General features: G+C 36.3%; 1 protein-coding gene across 1 annotated transcript in view; it reads right to left on the bottom strand.

Moving 5' to 3' along the window:
* The window catches only part of KCTD3 (potassium channel tetramerization domain containing 3), a 71,795-nt gene extending 47,257 nt beyond the window's left edge, over positions 1 to 24,538 (bottom strand). Inside the window, exons 1-8 of the mRNA XM_024130628.3 lie at positions 24,405 to 24,538; positions 20,498 to 20,551; positions 20,202 to 20,247; positions 18,450 to 18,523; positions 13,265 to 13,323; positions 12,913 to 12,993; positions 11,800 to 11,940; positions 11,254 to 11,344 (exon numbers count right to left, since the gene is read on the bottom strand). Coding sequence (XP_023986396.1) covers positions 11,254 to 11,344; positions 11,800 to 11,940; positions 12,913 to 12,993; positions 13,265 to 13,323; positions 18,450 to 18,523; positions 20,202 to 20,247; positions 20,498 to 20,551; positions 24,405 to 24,487 — 629 coding nt within the window. The 5' untranslated portion in view covers positions 24,488 to 24,538. The remainder of the gene's footprint in view (positions 1 to 11,253; positions 11,345 to 11,799; positions 11,941 to 12,912; positions 12,994 to 13,264; positions 13,324 to 18,449; positions 18,524 to 20,201; positions 20,248 to 20,497; positions 20,552 to 24,404) is intronic.
* Positions 24,539 to 26,352: the final 1,814 nt, after the last annotated feature.

The raw sequence follows: 26,352 nt of genomic DNA, 5'->3' as shown, positions 1-26,352 counted from the left end.
TAGTATTCATAAATGATGATCACCTAACAACCTAAATAAAATCACTTTAGCTTCATTTTTGTTTAAAAATGTACAAAAAAGTAATACAACTATAATTCACAAAAATATGCAATTCAACCTTCTTATTAATTTCAAGAACTAATGATTTCCTTAAACTTAAAAGCAATACACAGAAATATGTATTATTTTTTCCTAGGCAATGGATGGTCTGTAATTACCCACTTCAGCCACCAGATGGGATTCATGTGTTGAAATACACAAATGGAAATAATTATCTAATAAACTCTAAATACTGACAAACATTGAGAAATGAAATAGAGATGGCTTTTAGGAACTGTCAGACTGGACACAAAGCAAGAATTGCCAGCACTTCAAGAATAATGATAATATGCTGCTATGTGGATGCAGACATATACTAGGCTCATACACTGTTCAAGAAAGAGATGCTGTATCTATTTAATGAGGTGATTGATGTAATCTTGTGATCATTAATTGAGGAATATAAATAATAAAACTAAATATGATCTAATCTTTTTAAAAATAATAAAACTAAATACGATCTAATCTTTTTAAAAATACGATCTAATCTTTTACAACGAGTGTACTTCTAAGTAATTTTTCTCTAGAAAAATTAGGGGATTATAAAATAAAGAGATGCCAAAAAAAAGTAAATCAATCAGGACAGCATATTTGAGAGGGATTATAACAATTATGTAATTTAACTCAACAAGATATGTGAATTTACTTCTATTTTTAAGTTACAATTAAGTACAAAGAAAAAGCAATATTTGCTCTATAATTTTCCATACATGTAATACAAAATTTCACGTAAGTAAAACAAGACAGAACAAGCTCTGATATTATAGCACTCCATCTCCTTACTGTTGCCTAGTGAACCAATGCTCTGAAATCGGAAAAGCTATGCAAAGAATATGGTTATCTTCCACATTAAGATCTCAAAGAAACAGAGTGGAAGGGACATGCCTTACAAGATTTTGAAACTTACTTCAAGCATACTGAACCACAAATTGTATGACAATATATATATATGTCAAAGAACCTAAGTGTCTAAAATGGCAATAAGAACATACATACCAATAATTACCTTAGATGTAAATGGATTAAATGCTCCAAACAAAAGACACAGACTAGCTGAATGGATACAAAACAAGACCCATATATATCCTGTCAACAAGAGACCCATTTCAGATCTAGGAACACATTCAGACTGAAACTGAGGGGACAGAAAAAGGTATTCCATGCAAATGGACATCAAAAGAAAGCTGGAGTAGCAATACTCGTATCACACAAAATAGACCTTAAAATGAAGACTGTTACAAGAGTCAAAGAAGGACACTACAAAATGATGAAGGGATCAATCCAAGAAGATATAACAATTATAAATACATATGCACCCAACATAGGAGTACCTCAATATATAAGGCAGATGTTAACACCATGAAAGGAGAAATCGACAGTAACACAATAATAGTGGGGACTTTAACACCCCACTTAAATCAACGGACAGATCATCTAGACAGAAAATCAATAAGGAAACACAGGCCTTAAATGACACATTAGAACACATGGACTTAACTGATATTTATGGAACATGCCATCCAAAAGCAGCAGAATACACATTCTTCTCACGTACACACGGAACATTCTCCAGGACAGTTCACATGCTGGGTGACAAAGCAAGCCTCAGTAAATTTAAGAAAACTGAAATCATATCAAGCATCTTTTTCTGACCACGCTATAAGGTTAGAAATCAATTATAAGAACAAAACTGTAAAAACCCACAAACATGTGGAGGCTAAACAATATGCTACTAAACAACCAATGGATCACTGAAGAAATCAAGGAGGAAATTTTAAAAATACCTAGAGACAAATGACAATGAAAACATGACAATCCAAAACCTATGGGACACAGCAAAAGAAGTTCTAAGAGGGAAGTTTATAGCAATACATCTTACCTCTCAGGAAACAAGAAAAATCTCAAATAAACAAATTAACCTTACACCTAAAGTAATATGAGAAAGAACAAACAAAACCCAAAGTTAGTAGAAGGAAAGAAATCATAAAGATCAGAGCAGAAATAAATGAAATAGGGACAAAGAAAACAACAGCAAAGATCAATGAAACTAAAAGCTAGTTCCTTGAAAAGATAAACAAAACTGATAAACCTTTAGCCAGACTCATCAAGAAAAAAGAGGGCTCAAATCAATAAAATTAGAAATGAATAAGAAGTTACAACTTACACCACAGAAATACAAAGGATCACAAGAGACTACTACAAGCAACTATATGCCAATAAAATGGACAACCTAGAAGAAATGGACAAATTCTTAGAAAGGTACAACCTTCCAAGACTGAGCCAGGAAGAAACAAAAAATAAGAACAGACCAATCACAAATACTGAAATTGGAACTGTGATTTATAAACTTCCAACGAAAATCCAGAACCAGATGGCTTCACAGGCGAATTCTATGAAGATTTAGAGAAGAGTTAACAGCTAGCCTTCTGAAACTATTCCAAAAAATTGCAGAGGAAGGAACACTCCCAAACTCGTTCTACGAGGCCACCACCACCTTGATAACAAAACCAGACAAAGATACAACAAATAAAGAACATTACAGGTCAGTGTCACTGATGAACATAGACACAAAAATCCTCAACACAATACTAGCAAACCAAATCCAACAATACATTAAAAGGATCATACACCATAAGTAAGTGGGATGCAAGGATTCTTCATGCAATCCTTGCATCACAGGGATGCAAGGATTCTTCAGTATCTGCAAATCAATCCATGTAATACACCACATTAACAAACTGAAGACTAAAAACCATATGATCACCTCAACAGATGCAGAAAAAGCTTTTGACAAAATTCAACACCCATTTATGATAAAAACTCTCCAGAAAGTGGGCATAGAGAGAACATACCTCAACATGATAAAGCCCTATATGACAAACCCACAGCTAACATCATTCTCAACAGTGAGAAGCTGAAAGCATTCCCTCTAAGATCAGGAACAAGACAAGGTTGTCCACTTTCACCACTTTTATTCAACATAGTTTTGGAAGTCCTAGCCATGGCAATCAGAGAAGAAAAAGAAATAAAAGGAATCCAGATTGGAAAAGAAGTAAAACTATCACTGTTTGCAGATGACACAATACTATACATAGAAAATCCTAAAGATGCTACCAGAAAACTACTAGAGCTCATCAATGAATTCAGTAAATTAGCAGGACACAAAATTAATGCACAGAAATCTCTTGCATTCCTACATACTAACAACGAAAGATCAGAAAGAGAAATTAAGGAAACAATCCCATTTACCACTGCAAAAAAAAGAAACAATCCCATTTGTCATTGCAACAAAAGGAATAAACCTACCTAAGGAGGCAAAAGACCAGTACTGAGAAAACTATAAAACACTCAGAGAAGAAAAAGAAATAAAAGGAATCCAGATTGGAAAAGAAGTAAAACTATCACTGTTTGCAGATGACACAATACTATACATAGAAAATCCTAAAGATGCTACCAGAAAACTACTAGAGCTCATCAATGAATTCAGTAACTGAGAAAACTATAAAACACTGATGAAAGAAATCAAAGACAACACAAACAGATGGAGAGATATACCATGCTCTTGGATTGGAAGAATCAATATTGTGAAAATGACTATACTACCCAAAGCAATCTACAGGTTCAATGCAATCCCTATCAAATTACCACTGGCATTTTTCATAGAATTAGAACAAAAATTTTACAATTTGTATGGAAACACGAAAGACCCCGAAAAGCCAAAGAAACCCTGAGAAAGAAAAACGGAGCTGGAGGAATCAGACTTCCTGACTTCAGACTATACTACAAAGCTGCAGTAATCAAAACCTTATGGTACTGGCACAAAAACAGAAATACAGATCAATGGAACAGGATAGAAAGTCCAGAGATAAACCCATACACCTATGGTCACCTAATCTATGACAAAGGAGGCAAGAATACACAATGGAGAAAAGACGGTCTCTTCAATAAGTGGTGCTGGGAAAACTGGATAGTTACATGTAAAAGAATGAAATTAGAACATTCTCTAACACCATACACAAAAATAAACTCAAAATGGATTAAAGACCTAAATGTAAGGCCAGATACTATAAAAGTCTTAGAAGAAAACATAGGCACAACACTCTGATATAAATCGTAGCAGTATCTTTTTGGATCCATCTCCTAGAGTAATGGAAACAAAAACAAAAATAAACAAATGGGACCTAATTAAACTTAAAAGCTTTTGAACAGCAAAGGAAACGATAATCCAAATGAAAAGACAACCCACAGAATGGGAGAAAATACTTGCAAACAAAGTGACCAACGAGGGATTAATCTCCACAATTTACAAACAGAGCATGCAGCTCTATATTAAAAAAAACAAACAACCCAATCAAAAAATCGGCAGAAGATCTAAATAGACATTTCTCCAAAGACATACAGATGGCCAAAAAGCACATGAAAAGATGTTCAACATCACTAATTATCAGAGAAATGCAAATCAAAACTACAGTGAGTTATCCCCTCACACCAGTTAGAATGGCCGTCATCAAAACGTCTACAAACAATAAATGCTGGAGAGGGTGTGAAGAAAAAGGAACCCTCCTACACTCCTGGTGGGAATGTAAATTGGTACAGCCACTATGGAGAACAGTATGGAGGTTCCTTAAAAAACTGAAAATAGAACTACCATATGATTCAGCAATCCCACTCTTGGGCATATATCTGGAGAAAACCATAATTTGAAAAGATACACGCACCACAGTGTTCACTGCAGCACTATTTACAATAGCCAAGACATGGAAGCAACCTAAATGTCCACTGACAGAGGAATGGATAAAGATGTGGTACTTATATAAAACAGAATATTACTCAGTCATAAAAAAGAATGAAATAATGCCATTTGTAGCAATACAGCTATACCTACCAGTTATCATACTAAGTGAAGTCAGACAGAGAAAGTATCATACAATGTCACTTATGTGTGGAATCTAAAAAAAAAATAGTAATAATACAAATGAACTTATTTACAAAACAGAAAGAGACTCAGACTTTGAAAACAAACATGGTTACCAAAGTGGAAACGCAGCAAGGGAGGGATAAATTAGGAGTTTAGGATTAACATATACACAATACTATATATAAAATAGATAATCAACAAGGACCTACTGTAAAGCATAGGGAACTCTACTCAGTATTCTGTGATGACCTAAATGGGAAAAGAATCTGAAAAAGAATGGATATATGTATGTGTATGACTGAATCAACTCTGCTATATACCTGAAACTAACAGAACATTGTAAATCAACTATACTCCAAAAAAAAAAAAGACCTGTCTCAGTAGGTGTCTTGTACAAGCTAATTAAAATGCAAACTAGAAGAGTAATATTCACCTCCAAGCTGATGTCTGTCCTATCCATCTGAACTATGGCACTCCTCACCAAACGTGGTAAGCAGAATAATGGCTCCCCAAACACGTCCTCATCCAAATTGCTGAAACCGGTGAATATGTTACCTTATATGGCAAAGGGGCTTCGCAGTTGTGATTAAATTAAGGAGATGGAGGGATAATCCAGGTGCAACCAATGTGATCATAAAGGTCCTTATGAGCAGAGGTAGGAGAGTAGGAGTTAGGGAAAAGATCTGAAGATGCTATGCTGCTGGTTTAAAGACAGAAAAAGGAACTGTGATCCAAGGAACACAGATGGCCTCTAGAAGCCGGAAAGGGCAAAGAAGCAGATTCTCTGCTGGAGCCTCCAAAAGGAACCCAGCCCTGCCAATACCTTGATTTTAGCCCAGCAAGATCTAGTTTGAACTCTTCTGAACTCCAGAACTGAGTGATGATAACTGTGTTGTTTTAAGAAACTAAATGTGTGGTAATTTGTTAGAACAGCAGTAAGAAACTAATACAACAAGTCACCTATGTTATTTTCTTCTCATAAGTCTCTGTAGCTGAAACTCTGTTGTTCAGCTGATTTGTTTGTTAGATGTTTCCACCCCATTCCGCTCCCTTAGGAATAGAAACCATAAGGTGAGGAGGGGCAGCCCTCAGACTGAGCCCACTGCCTGTCCCACTGAGTCAAAGAATTACTAATGTTGTCAAAATTGTTTGACATTACTAACACCAGAGACCAAGAACACAGCATTTATTCTGATGCATTCTTAGGTATCTACTGTGTGCCAGGGACACGGGAAGCATTGGGATGGAGAGAGGTATTAACAGCTCTTGACACCCAGATCTCAATACAATGACATGGAGCAACAAGGTAATATTGATTGTAAGATGTTTTTGAGCAATTAAAATGCAAATTGAATAGCAATGTTTTGGAAGGCTGTAATTTAAAAGAAAGGCATGGTGGGCACAGTGGTGAAGAGCAGTGGCTTTAGACTCAGGATTTAGTTGAGAATCCTGTCACTTCTTTCCCCAGGATGACCTGGGGTACTTTTTTCTCCAAACTGATTTCCTCACTAGTAAAATGGGGACGATGAGATTCATGCCACAGGTTGTTGCAATAATTAAATGAGAACATGCATACAAGAGCCTTTAGTGTAATGCCTGGCATAAAATAATACCCCAGTAAATCATAACTTAAAAAGTCCAATTCATTTCTCAATATTCAGAAGCAATTATTATGGAACTAGATGGTTTCCCAACCTTTTCTCATCAGGAGCCTCTAGAGCTGAGTTATTATTTGTTTTTTAATTGGAGTAAAACTGCTTTACAATGTTGTGTTAGTTTCTGCTGCACAATGAAGTTAATCAGCTGTTATGTATACATATATCCTCTCCCCCTTGGACCTCCCTCCCATGCCCCCCCATCCCACCCATTTAGGTCATCATAGAGCACTGAGCTGATCTCCCTGTGCTATACACAGCAGGTTCCCACTAGCTATCTATTTTACACATGGTAGTGTATTTATGTAAAACCATATCTCCCAATTCGTCCCACCCTCCCCTTCCCCCTGCATACACATGTCCATTCTCTACGTCTACGTCTCTATTCCTGCCCTACAAATAGGTTCATCTGTACCATTTTTCTAGATTCTGCATACATGCATTAATATACAATATTTGTTGTTCTCTTTCTGGCTTACTTCACTCTGTGTGACAGACTAGGTCGATCCACATCTCTACAAATGACCTAATTTCGTTCCTTTTTATGGCTGAGTAATATTCCATTGTATATATGTACCGCATCTTCTTTAACCATTCATCTTTCGTTGGACATTTAGGTTGTTTCCATGTCCTGGCTATTGTAAATAGTGTAAATCCCAATGAACATTGGGGTACATGTGTCCTTTTGAATCACGGTTTTCTCAGGGTATATGCCTAGTGTTGGGATTCCTGGGTCATACGGTAGTTCTATTTTTAGTTTTTTAGGGAACCTCCATACTGATCTCCATAGTGGCTGTATCAATTTACATTCCCACCAACAGTGCAAGAGGGTTCCCTTTTCTCCACACCCTCTCCAGCGTTTACTGTTTGTAGATTTTTTGATGATGGGCATTCTGACCAGTGTGAGGGGATACCTCATAACTCTAGAGCTGAGTTATCTTATTTTGAAGAGCTCTCCCTCCTTCCCACATCTCCCCACTCCCAAATCCATAATTTCTGCTCAGTGCTGAAATGATTTGTCACACCAGATTCTGTCAATTAAGGTTTCCCTTTGCCTATTTTCTTTCAAGAGATGGACCCCAGCCAGATAGAGGGATTTGGAGGTCAGTTAGGAGACTCTCCAACTAAAAACACAACTGTGGTTTGGAGAGGGTACCATAAGAAGGCAGAAATATAAGGACATAATGATTCTTTCTTTGTGGTCAAGATGGATGAGCTACATTTGTTAGAGCAATTTTGTTTGCCTATGTTGTTCTTTTTTTTGTAGAAAACACACTGTATATCAGCATAAAATCCCTCACTGTTTATTTTCTACTGGACCTTTCTCAATATAACTTACACTGTTTTCTTTCCAACACCTCACTGCCAAGTTGATTAGAAAGGCAGTTGATTCTACCTCTCAAAGGTTAAACTGTGAAGTTAAACATATATGCAAGTCTTTCTCTTTAACACATAAAAATGCTTTATCTTGTTTCTCTTCCATCTAACCCAACACACAAAAATACTCAATCTCCTATTCTGAATTCTCAGCAGATAATGAAGGGAATAATTAAGATGATCAACAAATAGGCCTATGAAACAGAATCAAGAGCCCAGAAATAAACCCAAGCATATATAGTCATCTAGTATTCGACAAGGGAGCCAAGAATAGTGTATGGAGAAAAGGCATTTTCTCTTCAATTAATGGTGCGAGGAAAATTGGATATTCACAGGTAAAAGAATGAAATTTGACCTGTATCTTACACCACTCACAAAAATAAACTCAAAATGGATTAAAGACTTAAATGTAAGACCTAAAACCATGAAACTCCTAGAAGAAAACACAGGAAAAATGCTCCTTGACATGTGTCTTGGTAATAATTTTTTTTTTGAAAACGACACCTAAAGCACAAGTAACAAAATCAAAAATAAACAAGTGGGACTACATCAAACTAAAAATGCATCTGCACAGAAAAAGAAACTATCAACAAAGTGAAAAAATAACTTATGGAATAGGAAAAAATATTTGCAAACCATGTATCTGATAAGGGGGTCAATATCCAAAATATATAAAGAATTCATACAACTCAATAGCAAAAAACCAAATAATCCAATTAAAAAATGGGGCAAAGGACTTGAAGAGACATTTTTCCAAAGATATACAAATGGCCAAGAGGTACATGAAAAGATGCTCAGCATCACTTGTCATCAGGGAGATGCAAATTAAAACCACAGTAAGATATCACTTCACACCTGTCAGGATGGCCATCATCAAAAAGACACGAGATAACAAATGCTGGTGTGGATGTGGAGAAAAGGGAACCCTTGTGCACTGGGTTTTGTAAACTGGTACAGCCACTATGGAAAACAGTATAAAGTTTCCTCAAAAATATTAAGTATAGCTCTACCCTATGATCCAGCAATTCCAGTTCTGGGAATATATTCAAAGGAAATGAAAACACTAGTTTGAAAAGATATCTGCACCCCTGTGTTCATAGCAGCATTGTTTACAATAACCAAGACAGGGAAACAACCTAAATGTCCATCAATGGGAAAAAAAAAAAAAAAAAAAAAAAAAGAGTCTAAAATTAGATTCAAGTATATAAAAATAAATATAAAGCAAGATAAAGGGGGCTTTCATATTCAATGAGAAAGAAAGGATGATTTATGTAATAATCAGAACATACTTAGCCACCCACTTGGAAGAAAAGAAAACAGATTCCTAAATCTAACACCATATACAAAAAGTAAATTCCATGTGGATTAAAGATCTAAAGTGTAATATAAGCTCCAAAAGGGAAACAATCTACACAAATACTCTTCATTAATACAAGTAACAGGTTGTAAACTGAGCAAGAAAAAAGAAATATAGAAGTAAAACCTAACGAAGTAGAAAATTAATGAATATAGGTGAAAAATATTTCACTGTGCTACTCTTTCCTTTTTTAAGGTTTTAAATTTATTGATATAAAAAGTTGTGGAAAAACAATTTATTAAAATTACACTCTTAAAATAATTTGAATATTTTCCTTTCTTCTGAAATCTTTTTATTGGCATTGTCTTGAATGATCTAACTGTACATGAGAAAATATAATATGTCCTTAATTCTTTCCTTTTGTCTCTTTGCATGGGCATATTGCTCTGAAATCATCAACACTCAGTGACAGCAAAGAAAAGTCATGGTCAAAAGCAAAAACAAAGAATGGAAAATGTAACAGCATCATCTTTCTTACATTAGTCACTCAATGAGTGAAATTTTGTGCAATACCATGTGTCCCTGTCTAGCAAGTCACAATCTTTAGCACTGCTGTGCAGTAACATAAATTATGCTGTTACACCTGGATAACTTGGTATAATCGTTATACAACTCCTTTGGAATCCCCTATCAAAAAAATGTACATAATATTTAAACAAACAAAGCAAAATCTAAAACCATTTCTCAATTTAGATCCATAAGCTGGTAATTTCAAAACAACACTCTTAAAAAAAAAATTCCCTTTTTCAAATCAGTCTTACTTCATATAAAATCATCCCTGAAAGAAATCATCCAAAAAACATTTTTCATACTACTCAATAAATAATATTAAAAATACATATCAACAGAATGCTCTCAAAATGAAAAGTGTGCACCAAATCTCTACTGCAATGAAAATATAAAGTGCAGATTACAGATATGAGGTCTTTTTTTTTTTCCTTTAACACATATGGCAAATCTCTCATAAACTGAGGGGTTTTTTCCTTTTATTCAATACATCTGGGATCCTTTAAATGTATCTGTAAATTTTAGAAGACATTTTAAATCTATTGTGGCTACTTTTTCTCAACTAAATTCAACAGTGACAAAACATTTGTATGTTTTTTGATATTTTGGCAATTAAATTCAATAGGATCATAGTCTAAGTTAGTATATCCCAACCATTTTTGTTCTTCTACGCCATTCCCTGTCATCAACATTCCTCATTGCATAGTGATTCTGAACTAATAATCCTACCTTTTTTCCAATTAAAAAAGAGAAATCACTGGTGTACACTTTTCCTTGTTCCCTGTTAGTTTCTGAGAATGCAAGAATTAGTGAAACCAAACTACCTCTGTGTAAAGCTCACACGTTATAGATGTTTAACTACATCACTTCTGCCTACAACTGTCCTGCTTCACTACCTCGCTCCCAACCATAAGGCAGTCATGACCAATGCAGGGTCCTATTCTCCCCTACTGTAGAGTACAAAAGACTCAATCATTACAGACAAAAAACACAGGGCTCACATTAACAATCCTGCCTCATCATTTAATACAATAGTTAAATGATTCAGAAGCTGGATATATTAAGCAAGAAGATGTAACTTCAAGATATCTCAGTTATACCACAGTTCACACTGTATATGCAATATTTAAGACATACTGAGGCTATCAATAATATTTACCAAATTAGTAGTGAGAATAAAAGCAAACTAAATCTAATCAGGAGCTACAGAAGTGGGCAAAATATGAAGGAAAAAAATTTGATGACTAAAATAAATAGCTCTTAAATCTATAAAAATAAAATCACAATATTAAAAAATACCCCCCAAAATAAAAAGCAAACCATTATTAATTATACAATACCTGTAACACACAGCAAAATGGGCATACGCAGCTACAATCCAGTTGTGATGGCCAGCTACTATTAGTACCTTTCGTGGATCCACAGGAAATCCTGTTGATATTAGCAAAAGAAATCTTTTACGTTCTAAAGAAGGGGTTGGCAAAACTAAGACTAACAGGCCAATTCCAGTCCTCTACCTCTTTTGATAAAGAAAGCTTTGTTGGAACACGGCCATTCACATCTGTGCATACACCGTCATCGCTGCTTTCGTGCCACAATGAAAGTTGAGCAGTTCCAACAGAGACCCTTCGGCTCATGAAGCCCAACATGTTCACTGCCTGGCCCTTTCCAAAAACAGTCTGCCAACCTCTGTTCTAAAGATTTAGAGCTAACAGAAGATCATGAACTTTCTAAATAAAAATTATGTTAAGTGAGAGTCAAGATATAAATGGTAGATCTAGATTAAAAAGAGATAAAGCAAAAATCACGTCTTTAAAAATAATTACTCAATATCATCTAGAACTAAAGACATACGTACTTTTTAAATTTATGTACTCTTTGCTTACCTAGCCTAACAGTCTCTTCTCCAGTTCCAGAGAGAACAGGCTGTGTACCATTTCCTCGAGCTTCACCTTCTGTAAAATTTAGTCCATTTCTAGAATCAGCAGAGGATCTAGTAGTGTTGTTTATTTTACGACTAGGAATACCTATAAAAGGAAAGAAAAAGGTAAGTTTATTTCTAAGTGCACTTACCAAAACTTTAAAATTTCACATTATGGTTAAGAAACAAACAAATGTGAATTTCATTATAGCCAAAATTTATCTTCCCATATACCAATTTACTGCAAATAACTAACTACCATAGAAAACAAGATGAAATTTTTTTAAAATAAAATTCATTCAACAGATTTCTGATACTTATCATGTTATATAAAAAGTAAGACTAAGATTATCATATTATACTCTGTATTTACCTAGCTCTAGGTTACCAAATCAATCAACCACTAACTCATTCATTCAGTCACTACTCTTCACATTTATGGAACAGTTACTATGCGTTAGGTACTATTTACTAATTTAAACGGCTCTAGAGCTGAATTGCCTTATACTTTCAAACATCTCTTATTTGGCAGGAGAGCCTTTTTCAAAATGAAATCTTGTTCAAAAGCCTGCTACAACACAGGTAAAGACCAAACTCTTCTAACTCACTGAGGAGGGGCAGAGATGACAGGCACCTCACACTCCTCTGCCCTGTACACTGCTAAATCTCTAAAAAGCTCCTGGGGTTCCACAAAGGAGATCGACAACCAGCTCTCAAACACAGGAGTCAGCAAATCTGGCCACGGCCAAGTCCAGCCTGATGGCTGTTCACATAAATAAAGCTGTTATTAGACACAGTCTCACCCTTGCATTTCTGTAGCATTTATGGCAAAGCTGAAGAGTTGCCACAAAGATCTTTTAGCTAACAAACCCATCTGGCCCTTTACAGAAAAAGTTTGGCAAATCCCTACCCTAATACACAGTATGACTTAACTTCTGTTAATATTAAAGTTCTCACTTTTTCTAGTAGATTTACAAAGGAAATGCAATAATCAAGAAACAGATTTTCCTACTCACATATCTGTACTTAATGATAAAAAGACTTCAAAAAAAGAACTAAATAAATAAAGCAGAAGTACCTGGTGGAGGCAAGTAACCATGAAAAAGGACACTGCCACAAGATGAACGCTCCAGTTCTTCACATAAGAGAAGCCTTCTTACTAAAAACATTTCAAAGCAAACTTGTCAAGAGTACATGCAAACACAAAAATAGTACTCCATTTTTATTTTCTCTAGTTAAAGAGGATAAGGAAAGAAAAGGAAAATGTTTAAGTTAAATCAGCTGACAACACCTTTTTACTATGAAAATCCACAAAAAGCAAGCACTGACTAGTCCATCAAAAATTAGAACCTGATATAAAACACATTTCATTTGGGCAAGTTTAGTGCTCAAAGGGTCAAATCATAAATATAAAATACTAGAATACATACCTAATGGAGTGATTCCATAAAATTCTGCTTCATGCCTGAGAACATTAATACTCACTCCCCTACAAAGAAACCAATGAATGATGTAAATCCTCTAACACTGGCAACTCGGATTATCATCTGAAGCAGAAAGAAAAAGTACTAGGTTCTTAATGAACAAAGTCATAGGGCTTTAAAACTTACTTTTTCCCTAAGATCCTTAATTATTTGAAGAAGTATAGATTAAAAAACTGCACACCACCAAGAACGGTTTCTTACTAAAAGAACCATTTATATATAGATGAATTGGATGACTAAATGAGAGATTAGGGCTTTATAGGGTTAATACAAGTAATTATCAAGTATCTAATAAGGCAAACAAGAGTGGAAATCATGCCTATGGTATTAATTGCTTTTAACCATAATTTCTATACATATTTTAACCTCCCCAATTATCCTATAAGCTCCCTGCAAGCATGTTCTCCTCTGATCCATGTTTGTATGCCTCATGCAGTGCCTACCACAGAGCTTGTATGTAATAGTTATGCAATCCATATTTATTGAACAAATAAATTCAGATAAATGACTCTTCTCAACAGAAACCAAAAACAAAAGCAAAACAGAAGGCGGAGGAAAACAAAGATCAGCCTTAAGAAGGGCTATGTTACCCAGATAAAGATGTTACAATAAAGTAATATGAAAGTAAGAAGTAAAAAAAAAATAGAAGCTTAAGAGTTTAAAATGATTCATTTTAGGTTTCAGTTATAATCTGTCCTTACTTTAAAAATATTGCCTGGGCAGAAAAGAGAGGGGACATCACTACAAATTCCATGAAAATTAAAAGCATAAAGGAATTCTATGAACAACTCTATGCCTAAAAACTTGGTAACCTAGGTGAAATGGACAATTCCTTGAAAGACACAATCTGCCAGAACTCACACAAGAAAGACTATCTATCTCAATCAGTCTACATGTATTAAAGAAACTGAATCAATAATAACCTTCCAAAACAGAAAGTACTGTGCCCAGGATTCACTGGTGAATGCCACCAAACACTAAAGGAAGAAATTATACCAATCCTCTACACTCTTTCAGAGAAAGAAGCAGAGAGAACACTTCCTAACTCATTTTATAAGCCCCTCACTACCTTAATACCAAAACCAGACAAAGACATTACAAGAAAACTACAGACCAATATCTCTCATGAACACAGATGCAAAAATTCTAAACAAAATATTAGCAAACCGAATCCAACAATGTCTAAAAAGACATATACACTACAACCAAGCGGGTTTTATCTCAGGTATGCAAGGCTGGTTCAATATTCTAAAATCAATGCTGGTTCAATATTCTAAAATCAATTAATGTAATCTATCACATCAACAGACTCGCATGATCATATCAATAGGTGCAAAAAACACATGTGACAAAATCCAACACCCATTCATAATAAAAACTCTCAGTAAACCAGGAATAGAGGGGAACTTTCTCAACTTGATGAGACTATTTAAAAAAAAATCCTATAGCTAACATCATATTTAATAGTAAGAAATTTGAAATTTCCCACTAACATCTGGTTACAAGACAAGGATATTCCCTCTCACCACTCCTTTTCAACTTCATACTGGAAATCCTTATTTACACAAGTCAAGAAAAGGCATACAGATTGGGAAGAAATATATAAAACTGACGATCACAGATGACATGATTATCTATATAGAAAATCCAAAGGAATGGACAAAAAACTCCTGGAACTAATAAGCAATTATAGCAAGGTTGCAGAATACAAGGTTAATGTACAAAAGTCGATTGCTTTTCAATATACCAACAGTGAACAAGAGAAACTTGAAATTAAAAACACAATACCATTTACATTAATACCCCCCAAAAAGAAATACTTAGATATAAATCTAACAAAATATATACAAAATCTATATGAAGAAAACTACAAAACTCTGATGACTGAAATCAAAGAACTGAAAAAATGGAGAGATATTCCTAGTTCATGGATAGGAAGACGTAGTATTGTTAAGACATTAGTTCTTCCCAATTTGATCTGATTCAATGTAATCCTAATCAAAAGTCTAGCTATTTTATGGATATCAACAAATTGATTATAAAGTTTACATGGAAAGGCAAAAGATCCAGAATAGCCAACACAATATTGAAGGAGAAGAACACAGTTAGAGCACTACCGCTACCCAACTTCAAGCTTTATTATAAAGCTAGAAAAATCAAGGTAGCGTAGTACTGGTGAAAAGAATCAACAACAGATCAATGGAATAGAACAGAAAGCCCAGAAATAGATCCCATACACGTAGTCAACTGATCTATGACAAAGGAGCAAAGGCAAAACAATGGAGTAACAAATAGTGCTGAAACAACTGGACATCTGCATGCAAAAAAAAGAGAGAAATTAGTCTAGACACAGACCTTACACCCTTCACAAAAATTAACTCAAAATGATTCACAGACCTAAAGGTAAAATGCAAAACTAAGAAATTCAAAGAAGATAACATTTAGGAGAAAACCTCAATGACAGTGGGTATGGTGACACCTTTTTAGATACAACCAAAAGACATAATCTATGAGAGGAATAAAGATAAGCTAGATTTCATTAAAATTAAAAACTTCTGCTCTACGAAAGACAATGTCAAGGAAATAAGACAAGCCATAGAATTCGAGAAAATATTTGCAAAAGACAAATTTGATAAGGGACTGTTATCCAAAATATACAAAGAACTCTTAAAACTCAACAATAAGGAAACAAATTCAATTAAAAAATGGGCCAAAGACCTTAACCAAGGAAGATACAGAGGTAGCAAATAAGCCTATGAAAAGATGCTCCACATCATATGTCATTAAGCAAATGCAAATTAAAACAATGAGTTACTACTACACATTAGTTAACATGGCCAAAATCCAGAATCCTAACACCAAATGCTGGCAAGGATGTGAAGCAATAAGAACTGTCATACATTGCTGGTGGGAAAGCAAAATGCTACAGCCACTCTGAAAGACAGTCTGAGGTCCTATAAAACTCTTACCATACAATCCAGCAACTGCACTCCTTGGTATTTACCCAAAGGAGTTGAAAACTTACGACCACACGAAAACCTGCACATGGATGGTTTATAGCAGCTTTATTCCTAACAGACAAAACTTGGAAGCAACCAAAATGTCCTCTTTAGTAGGTGAGTGGAAAAATAAACTGGTATATTCAGATAATGAAATATTATCAGCATTAAAAAGAAATAACATGAATAGACCTGGAGGAAACTTAAATGCATAATATTAAGCGAAAGAAGCCAATCAGAAAAGGCTACATACTGTGTGATTCCAACTATGACATTCTGGAAAAGGCCAAATTATGGAAATAATACTTTGTACAGTATTATAAAGATGAACACGTGTCATTATACATTTGTGCTAACTCATAAAATGTACAACACTAAGTGAACCAAAGGTAAACTATGGACTTTGGGTGATTATGTTGTCAATGTAGGTTCACATCAATTGATAAAAAAAAAAAAAAAAAAAATGTATCATTGTGGTAAATGATGTTAACAGTGGAGGAGGTTGATAATGAAGGCAGGGCCCACATGGGAAATCTCTGTACCGCCCTCTCAATTTTGTTGTAAACCTAAAACTGCTATTAAAAAAAGAAGTCTTAAAAAACAACAGACAAAAAAAATTCCGTAGGCCTAATGAAAACATGTAATTGCGATATTAAATTGCTTTTATTTGTGAAATTGGTTGTAACTAGTTTAATAAGAACAGTTAAAACTTTCTTATTCTATTTCAAAACTACTTGTGTTAACAGTAGAGTAGCACTGGCTAATTATCTGTCTGGGGAAGACAGACAAATATGATAATGATAATACAGTGTGATAAGTGCAATACAAGAATTTTATGCAAAAAACAGAAGTAGAACATAGTATTCTTTTTTCAATTCCTTCCCACCTTCTTTTAGAAGGTACTACTCAGAGAACTTAAGTTTGCTAGGCTTCCCTAAATGAAATAAAGAAGCAAGTTGAAAGAAAAGCAGTGAATACAAATATTTAAACTATTATATCTCTGCCTTTCATGGGTGATTTAGTCGTGGATTAGTCACAAGGACATTGACTAGAAGTAAATTTAGACTTTAATCAAATGCTAAAAATAATTTTACCCCAGAAGTAAGTAGTTAGCAATATACTTCCCACTTCCACCCCAGGCCAAGAAATAGACAAACAAAAAGCCCCAACAAACTCTTTTATTCATTCAATAAGTATCTATTGAGTAGATACTATACATGCCGTTTTAACAACACTGGGAATACAGCAGGGAACAGACCAAACAAAAAAATCTTTGCTTTCAAGGAGCGCATATTCTAGTGAATATACGCCAAAAATTATATAATATTATAAAGAAGCAGCTTAAAGAAACAATTAGAATTCTAAAAGCTGTTATCTAAAAAAGTATTAATAGGTCCTTAAGTGAAAGTTCATTAGGAATATATGAAATAAAAGAACAATAAAATACAAATTAGATTGTAGCTTCCACTGTAGATTGAAGACATGGCAAAGTTAAAGAAATAGTTTAAATGGTCATTCATTTACCCACCAAAAAAAAATGTATCGCTACGCGTCAAGCACAATGCTCGATCCTACAAGTATACAGAAAACAACTTGTCCTTTTAGAATTTAAAGTCTAATGGAAGATAGACTACCGGGGTAGTGGCAGTACAGGAAACTCTGAACACCTGTATCAGGCGGACACAGCAGGGGTCGCTGAAGTGATCAGAATCAAGCTGAGAGCAGAAAGGGTTGAAAGTGCTGAAGCAACAGACATCAAGCAGGAGCTAGATTAGAGAGAGCCTTAAGAAACAAGAGGAAGTCCAAAATCCTTAGCCATTAATCCAGTAACACGTAAGAGTTTTAAGCAGAGGAATAACCAGATTAGATTCATATTTTCAGAAGTTAATTTTGGCTACAGTGTGAAAAATGAACTGAAGGGATATAAGAATGAAGACAGGGAAATTGGTAAGGAAGCTATTAGAGTAATCCAGAGGAAGGGATGATGGTGGCCTGTATCTATGACAGTTTAATTCTGAGGAAACTTCTAAACAAAAATAATCTGGGGGCAGGGAAAAAAACTTTACTTCATAAAATATACCCAAAACCATACCTCTGAATAAAAATTTACTTTAAAAAGATACATTTCTTACCTTAAGTCTAGTTCTTTTGTCCGAAGAAAATTTAAAATGGGTGCAAACGCTGCTGGATCTCTATCAATAAATATCTGTAAATAAAGAATCACAAATTTTACTTTCAAATTATAAATTAAACTTCTAACTTTAATATCTGTAACACTAACTTAGGGAACAAATACTGAATTATTTAAATACTATATTTCCTTGATTCCACTCTTATTAAATTTTAATGTTTCTAAAATTGAAATGTAGTTATAACCGTGTGCATTTATGTGGTAGTAGTGGTGGTGTCTTTTCTCCACCTGAAAACCTGTTGTTAGATTGATTACATTTTAAGGTGCAGGAAAAATGGTATCAAATAAGTCCACTTTCTCATTTCTATTTAATTGATATCTTTGGTGAAAGGAACACCAAAGGGAAAATTTTTATCTGAAATATTCTAGAATTCAATAAATACTCTGAAAACATTATGCATGAATAATACTTTCTTACATCATCTGATCACTGATTATTGGTGACAGTGATTGTGATTTACATAATTTGTGATTCATAAGTGAATAATTAAAACAACAATGTACTTTTATAATACACACCAGGCAATCAAGAAAAGTAAAACTGCATACTGCTGTCCAAACTGGAAAACAGTAACACTTTTACACACCATTATCTCAATTTCCTCAAAGGCTGGGTGTGCGGTGAAGGGGAGGGTGACAACAACAACAAAATTTTTTTAAATAACAAACACAGCACCACAGAATACATAGGGGGAAAATAAAATGCTTAAAAAATATGAAATACATAATTGATAACTTTTTACAGGAATGTATGCCAACACTATTCTGAACCAATTACAAAAGCTCTAACCATAAAATTGAACCCCTTTTAAAGCTTATGTAAGTCAATTACACAGCAGAATGGTAGCAAATAATAAACCTTCTTATATTATAATCAGTTACAATGAATGAGGTTCTTCTGGCTTCATAAATTCTTGCTTTTGTTCTTACTAGAATCAATCAGAAGTTGAAGAAAACACCACAGATTTGTAGAGATCTAATTACTGATGTCCTTTTTATAATCTCACATGGACATATCTGCTTGTGCTGCTTTATTCCATCTGCAAATCTCATCACAGCAAATAAACACCTCTGGTCACTTTGTTGCCTCCCAAATGAAAGTCTTACTTGCTTCTGTGAACCCTAGACATTTACTTTACATGCTATTGTTCATATTACAACTGCTATTTAAATTTATAAAAAAAAACAATTTTTTTAACTGAAATTTAATAGTTCTTTACTTCCCTCACTCCACCATTGCTGCACAAGTTCATAAGGTTATTCTCCAAAATAAAAAATTGGAGAACTTTACTAATTTGCAACATCTTACCATTATAATATTGAAATATTTTAGTATTTACATTCATCTATTTACTGTTCAAGTTTCAATTATTGATTAAAAGAAATATTTCCTCTCTTGACAATGTAAGCTCAGATCCTACAATCTCTCTAATAATGATTATTTAAATTGCTATATGCAGTATTCCCAGTTTCAAGTTCTCTTCTATAATTACTGAAACACTACTCATGACAAGAAATTAAAATCTTTACGCAAAAAAAAAAAAAAAAAAAAAAAAAAAAAAAAATCTTTAAGTACATATACTTTCATTTAGTAATTAAAAGAGTAGTTTCCCTGTCTTCTTAGAGTATAAGGATCAAACATAAGCATTTTTTAATCTAATTTAGAAACATACATCAACATTGTTATACTCACAGCACCAGTTTCATCTCGAAGTGTTGAAATTCTTCCACTCAGCAAACTAGAAATCATTAACATTAAGACAGAGTTAGTTTTTAAAATCTGAGTATGAATAAAATGCTCTAAGTCTTTCAAACATCAAAGACCAATACAAATGAATCATCTTATCTCCAAGGTAAAATAACAATATAAAAATTCTATTTTAAGAGTTAAGTTTTTTTATTCGATACATAAAAATATTTATTTTTTATTGTTTTAATAAATAATCAACTGTATTTTTTAAAAAGGTACTAAAGAATTATATGAAATACCTGGAAAAAAAAGAATCTGGAATCCACATAAGTGTCTGTCTTGAGGTACTAAACCTGCAATTAAAAAAAGTATCTGGTATTATAAGAGAGGACATGATTTGAAATTTCCATGTTAGTTAACTTGCTTTAATATGCTGGCTAATGATTTACAAGTTGCTGCATAGCTATAGCTGTATCAATTATATTCATTACTTTTAATATCTTTAAATTTTGCTACTTTCAATTCAGAGTTAAGATTATTCCAAGAGCTGTCAACAAAATCAAATAATTAATTTGCTTACATATAAAGCTTCCTAAAACACTACTTTCTAGCATGCCAATCTACTGAAGAATCAATAATTAGCACACCACACCAAGTCTAAAATTCTCAACATAACATACTACCTTCAGGTCACGTTTCATCTCTCCAACACAAACTGTTTTCCCCTCTAATAAGACAGTACTTCTTAATATCCCCAAACAATCCATGCTTACACCACTTCAGAATCTCCATCCCAGCTGCATCAACTTCATGTTCAATTATCCAAGTTCCACCCATCTTTTTTTTTAATAAATTTATTTTTTATTTTATTTTTGGCTGCATTGGGTCTTCGTTGCTGTGTGTGGACTTTCTCTAGTTGTGGCGAGCGGGGGCTACTCTTCGTTGCAGTGCACGGGCTTCTCATTGCGGTGGCTTCTCTTGCTGCGGAGCACGGGCTCGAGGCGCGCGTGCTCATTAGTTGTGGCTCGCAGGCTCCAGAGCGCACACTCAGTAGTTGCGGCTCACGGGCTTATTAGCTGCTTCGCGGCATGTGGGATCTTCCCGGACTAGGGCTCAAACTCGTGTCCCCTGCACTGCCAGGCGAATTCTTAACCACTGTGCCACCAGGGAAGCCCCATCCATCTTTCTTGATGCCATCCAGGTTCTACCTTCTCTTTAATGGCTTTCCCAAATATATTATCTTGTCTTATCTTTCTGAGCTCATATTAATCCCACTGCACATAATGCATTTAACATTTCCTTTATAGTCTTGGGCTATTCACAACTGTTGCATTCACTCATTCAAAAATCACTCAGTAAACACTGTTTTGAGGTTAACTGCCATTTGATCAAGTCTGCTTATTACCACCAATTTGAGGGGAACTTTATCAAAGCCTCATGTAACAGACCGAGGCAGAACAATCAGTAACTGATGGAAAATGGCATGACAAAGAATTCGATATAGGGCTCATCCAGTCCAGCACTTGATGTCTGAATATTTTCATTTTAAGACTCATCACACTGCACCATGTATTTCTGACTCGCTGCCCCATCGCCACGTGTCCTCACACAGAAGAGAGCCCAAAAGACCTTTACTTTCCCCCGGCATTCATTTTCTAGCATTACATGACTGTTTTCAAGCAGCTCCTGTGCCCATTAATCAGACTAAGAAAGGAGCCAGTTTACTCGAGAAAATATGGCAAATTTTCCCAAGCATATTTCTTACCAGAATCTTAAGAAAAAAATGAGAAGTAGATTACAACTAGTTAGAGGAAAATGACTTGGTCAAATCAATAGAAGCAAACCCAGTAAATGGTAAACTGAAATATCTAAGGATCCACTGCAAAAATGAGTCACTGTGTTTTGAAGACAATCAAATTAATTCCAAATAAGGATCACTTCTAACTTGTGACCTTTCATGTTCACTGCTTACTCAGCAAATTGTCTGCAAAATAACCCAAATTTTGTGTTACTTAGAAAATTACCCAGGTCTGCTTAAAGTCATATTAGCAATTTCAATGAAAATCAGCAGTTCGGGGTGGGTATAGTAATCTGGCATTTCTGGGCCAAGGGATTAGACTCTCATCCCCACCAATTTTTTTTTTCTCCAAACAAGTGGAAGATAGGGGGTGAAATCCCAGAGCTCTAAAACTGGTTCCAAATATGACTTCATGAAAACTACAACATTTAAAATTACATATGACAAGCATAATTCTCTGAAATACATATATATGAAAAGGCTTTTCTATGTTTTTATCTCATATCTACAGTATGCCAAGAAAAAGATCACGTGCAATCTGGCCTCAGCAAAACATATCCACATTTATATTCCATGCTACTTGCCTCCTACTAAATTTACTTGGAAACAATCTAGTTAAAATTATTTATTCTGCAAAGTTACTATTGATAGATAATGCCACTAACCCTATAGTTCCCATTCATTGCTTCAAATTTTTTTTATCAATTCTGGAAGGTTGGTACTATTATTGTCATTACACATTTTAGAAAACTAAGCACTAAAAAATAATTTGTCTAAGGTTGCTGAGCTAGTCTCCCACTGGCTGGTCCCAGACTTCTCTCCTGCGGCCTCAAATCATACTCATTCATAACAGAATTAATCACAAATGGAGCCACATTGGTTTTCTTTCACCTCATTAGGGTTCTTCTGGTAAATAATAATAATATTAGCAATTCTAAATGAAACCTCATCTTCTCTACTTTCTGAATCATCCATGAAGTGTTAAATAAATGATAAAAATTGGTCATTTTTTTGATTAGACCCTACCTATACCATGTGCCTCTCTGCTCACAAGAAACTCTCCTTTGAGTGTCACTCTATCACTTCACAGCTGAGTTCAATTCTATGCCACAGGTGGTTCTCCCAGTGGCAATTACTCAACTTCAAGGAAATTATAAACTAGGGCAGGAATTTTAAATTACTATAGTGCTACTCTTCTGAAGGCCAGCTCTTGCAGGGTATTCCATTTCTGCATCCGTAAGTTACCAAAGCGGCAAAATTTTCACGTGATTTTAGGAAAATATCCATGTCTTGCATTAGGAGACACCAATCTTCCCCTCCATAAAATCGTAATCTATATAGCAGCAATAACGTTGTAAACTAATAAACAGTTTTGCTTGGGGGATGAGAGGGGAAAAAAAAGAGCGTGCAGAGAAAGCATTACTGTTTCCTGTGTTGAATTCTCCAGCACACTTAGAAAACTATTCAAACACTACACATTTTTATCACTATGGTTCACAGTGCTGCCGTTTTGCATTTTTTAAAATACTAGTTAAAAAGTCCTAGGTTTTGAGCATAGCAAAAAGCACTACCTCCCAAGGCGCTTCATCGCTTATCTCCCACCTAGCCTAAAACTCAACTACCCCATCCTTGAAACAGCTGGCAAACTCCCATTTCCGAGAGGAGTGACTCATAAACCATAGCAAATCCACAGAAGTATGATTCCCCCCCCCCCAACAAGCTTATTAAAAAACATAGTAAGAGAGTGGAAGGCCAGAGAGAGATGAGAGAAGAGCTTTCGGTCTGTTTACTAGGAGGGCGCCACAGGGTGCCACTACCCAAAGCTTCCCAGAACCAACTCTTCAAACTGCAGTTTCTGGACTCGCTGCCCTACAAGTTGAACAGATCCTTCAGAGCCACGCTCCAAGAAACTCTGAAAATAAATACAACGTACCGCGCATCTACGGCACTCCCTCCACCGAAATTCTTGGAGATTTCAAACAGCCCTTACTGAGGCATTATCGCCCGAGCAAATCGATTTACCTTGTTGACCAAAGAGAAAGGGAGGCAGGTGCACCTGCAACAGTCAAACCACAAGGCCCGGCTTCCACAAAATAAATTCCTCAAGTACGCGCCAGGGTAAGGAAGGCTATAGAATGTTCCTCTCGGCCTGATCCCCTAGAAAGGGGGAGGGACGTAGCTGATATTCTAGGAAGGCGGCAGCGCGGCCAGATGAACCCTGGTTTCGGTGATTCCCAAGGCCGCCTGCCCCTCAAGATCCGCGGACCTGCTCCCGCCCGCAGGGTCCTGCGCTCCCCGCCGACTCGGCGCCCATGCTCGCCCGCTATCCCGCCGCCCCGGGGCCCGGCCTCCCCCGGAGGTCGCCCGCCCGCTATCCCCCCACCCCGAGCCCCTTCTCCCCGACTCACCTGGTCCCCCCCACGTTCAGCTGTACGATCTCGCCGCTGCCGGCCGCCGCCGCGGCGAAGCTGCCGCAGTGCCCTCCCGACATGTCCGGCGGCTCCGGCGGCACCCGCCGTCCTCCCTCCCCGGCCGGGGCCGTCGAGCCCGCGGCGGGAGCCCGAGGCGGAGGCGGAGGCGGAGGCAGCGGCGGCGGCGGCGGCTGCAGGGCCAGCAGGGCTGCGGCCGCCGGCGGGCGGGCGGCGCGCGGAGCCTCCCCCACGTTCTCGGCGACCGGGCGGGGCTGGCGGGCGTCCGCCTCTTCCCCTCCGCTCCCGCGGCGCGGGAAGGCGGCCGGGCCTCCACCTCTCGTGGCCTCCAGGCCGCCCAGCCGCGGTCTGCCGTCAGCTCTCCGCTGCCCCCCTCGCAGCCGCTGCGGCCGCAGCGCCGGCGGGAGGAGGGGTCGCCGCGTGGGACAAAATACCGCAGCGTTCTGCCCTTCGCCCGCCACGGCCACTGAGCTTGAGGCGGAGGAAGGAAACGGGGAGGAGGAGCTTCCCAGCCCAGCGGCCGGCGCGGAGGTGGGGGTGGGGGAATGCGCTCCTGGACCAAAGCCGGGTCCCATGGGATCCTGTTTCTTCCCTCCTACCCCGGCAATCCCAGCACGTTTCTCTTTTACATTCAGATTTTCCAGCCCCGGGACTCAGATTTCCCAGGTTGAGGGCAAGTCTGGGCAAGCCGTCCTAAGCATCCTTATTGTCTCCCTTCTCCACATGGATTTGGGAGATGAGAGGAAAATTTCTTAGAGGAAGTTATGCCTAAATGTTTACATTGCTATTTATGGTGGAAATGCGGCGAAAATTTGGGGATTTTAAAACTTTATAGCGCTTATCTCAGCAAACTCGTTACCTTACCCTCTTCCATCTCATCCCTACTCTCCCAAGCAGTTTGATTTTGTTAAGCAGGGGAGAAAACAAACGACAAAAACAAGGAAAAAAAAAAATACCCTTAGGCAGTGTAGGGCCACACGTTTCTGGACTATAGTAAGTACTCAACTAATGTTACACACACACAAATACAATTTTTAAAAGTTTATTTATTTTTGCTTTAAACAGTATATATTGGAACTGGAAACCTTAATGGCTACTAAAATTATATTTTAAATGGTAATACTATAATACCTGGTGAAGTAAAATTCATATTTTATGGCAAGAGGGGAAAAATTTAAACATAAAATTTTTCTCGGCTTCCTTCATCCCTTTGGGGCGGAATAAGCATCTGTATTCCCCGGACCTCCTTAGGAGGTAACGTTCCTTCTTAATCTCATCAAGGGTCACAATTCTTTAGGAGATAATCTTCCTTCTTAATCTCGGGGCCGCTCACTTTGTACTTGTAGATCTGGATTGTGTAACTGTCGGTAATACATCAGTTAATGTACAACCCTCTGTCTCAAAAACTTGTATAGCTGTGCTTTGACCTCATAGGCAGAACAGTCCTCGAAGCTTTCCGAAAGGCTGTTCCTGGGTTATAATTTTCAATTTGGCTCGAATAAAATTTTTCATTTCTTTCTTTCTTTCTTTTTTATCTATGGAGATTTTCTAAATTCTTTTTTATTTAATGTTTTTACTATAGTATAGTTGATGTATCCATTTCTTTCTTTTATCGACTAATTTATTTTGTTAACCTGATGCTCCACGAGCTAACAAAGACAGCATATTATGTTTCAGAAGTCGTTTGTGGTACTAAAGCCTTAGCATGAATCCTGTTTTGCTATAATTTTACCATAAAAATTCAAAATGAAGACCTACATTATAGTATATTTTTAATTTTCATTGTCGTAATAATTTTTTTAATCCTCTGCTGGAAAATATGCCAGTGATATGATATGCAAATTTGACTTAAAAGAGGATAGCAGTACTTACAGATATAAGATAAATATTATTTACCCCAGTTAATGATGATGATAATAATAATAGC

Source organism: Physeter macrocephalus, chromosome 4 (genome assembly GCF_002837175.3).
Source record: "Physeter macrocephalus isolate SW-GA chromosome 4, ASM283717v5, whole genome shotgun sequence".
Taxonomy (NCBI): Eukaryota; Metazoa; Chordata; class Mammalia; order Artiodactyla; family Physeteridae; genus Physeter; species Physeter macrocephalus.
This window is presented reverse-complemented; position numbering and strand designations above follow the sequence as displayed.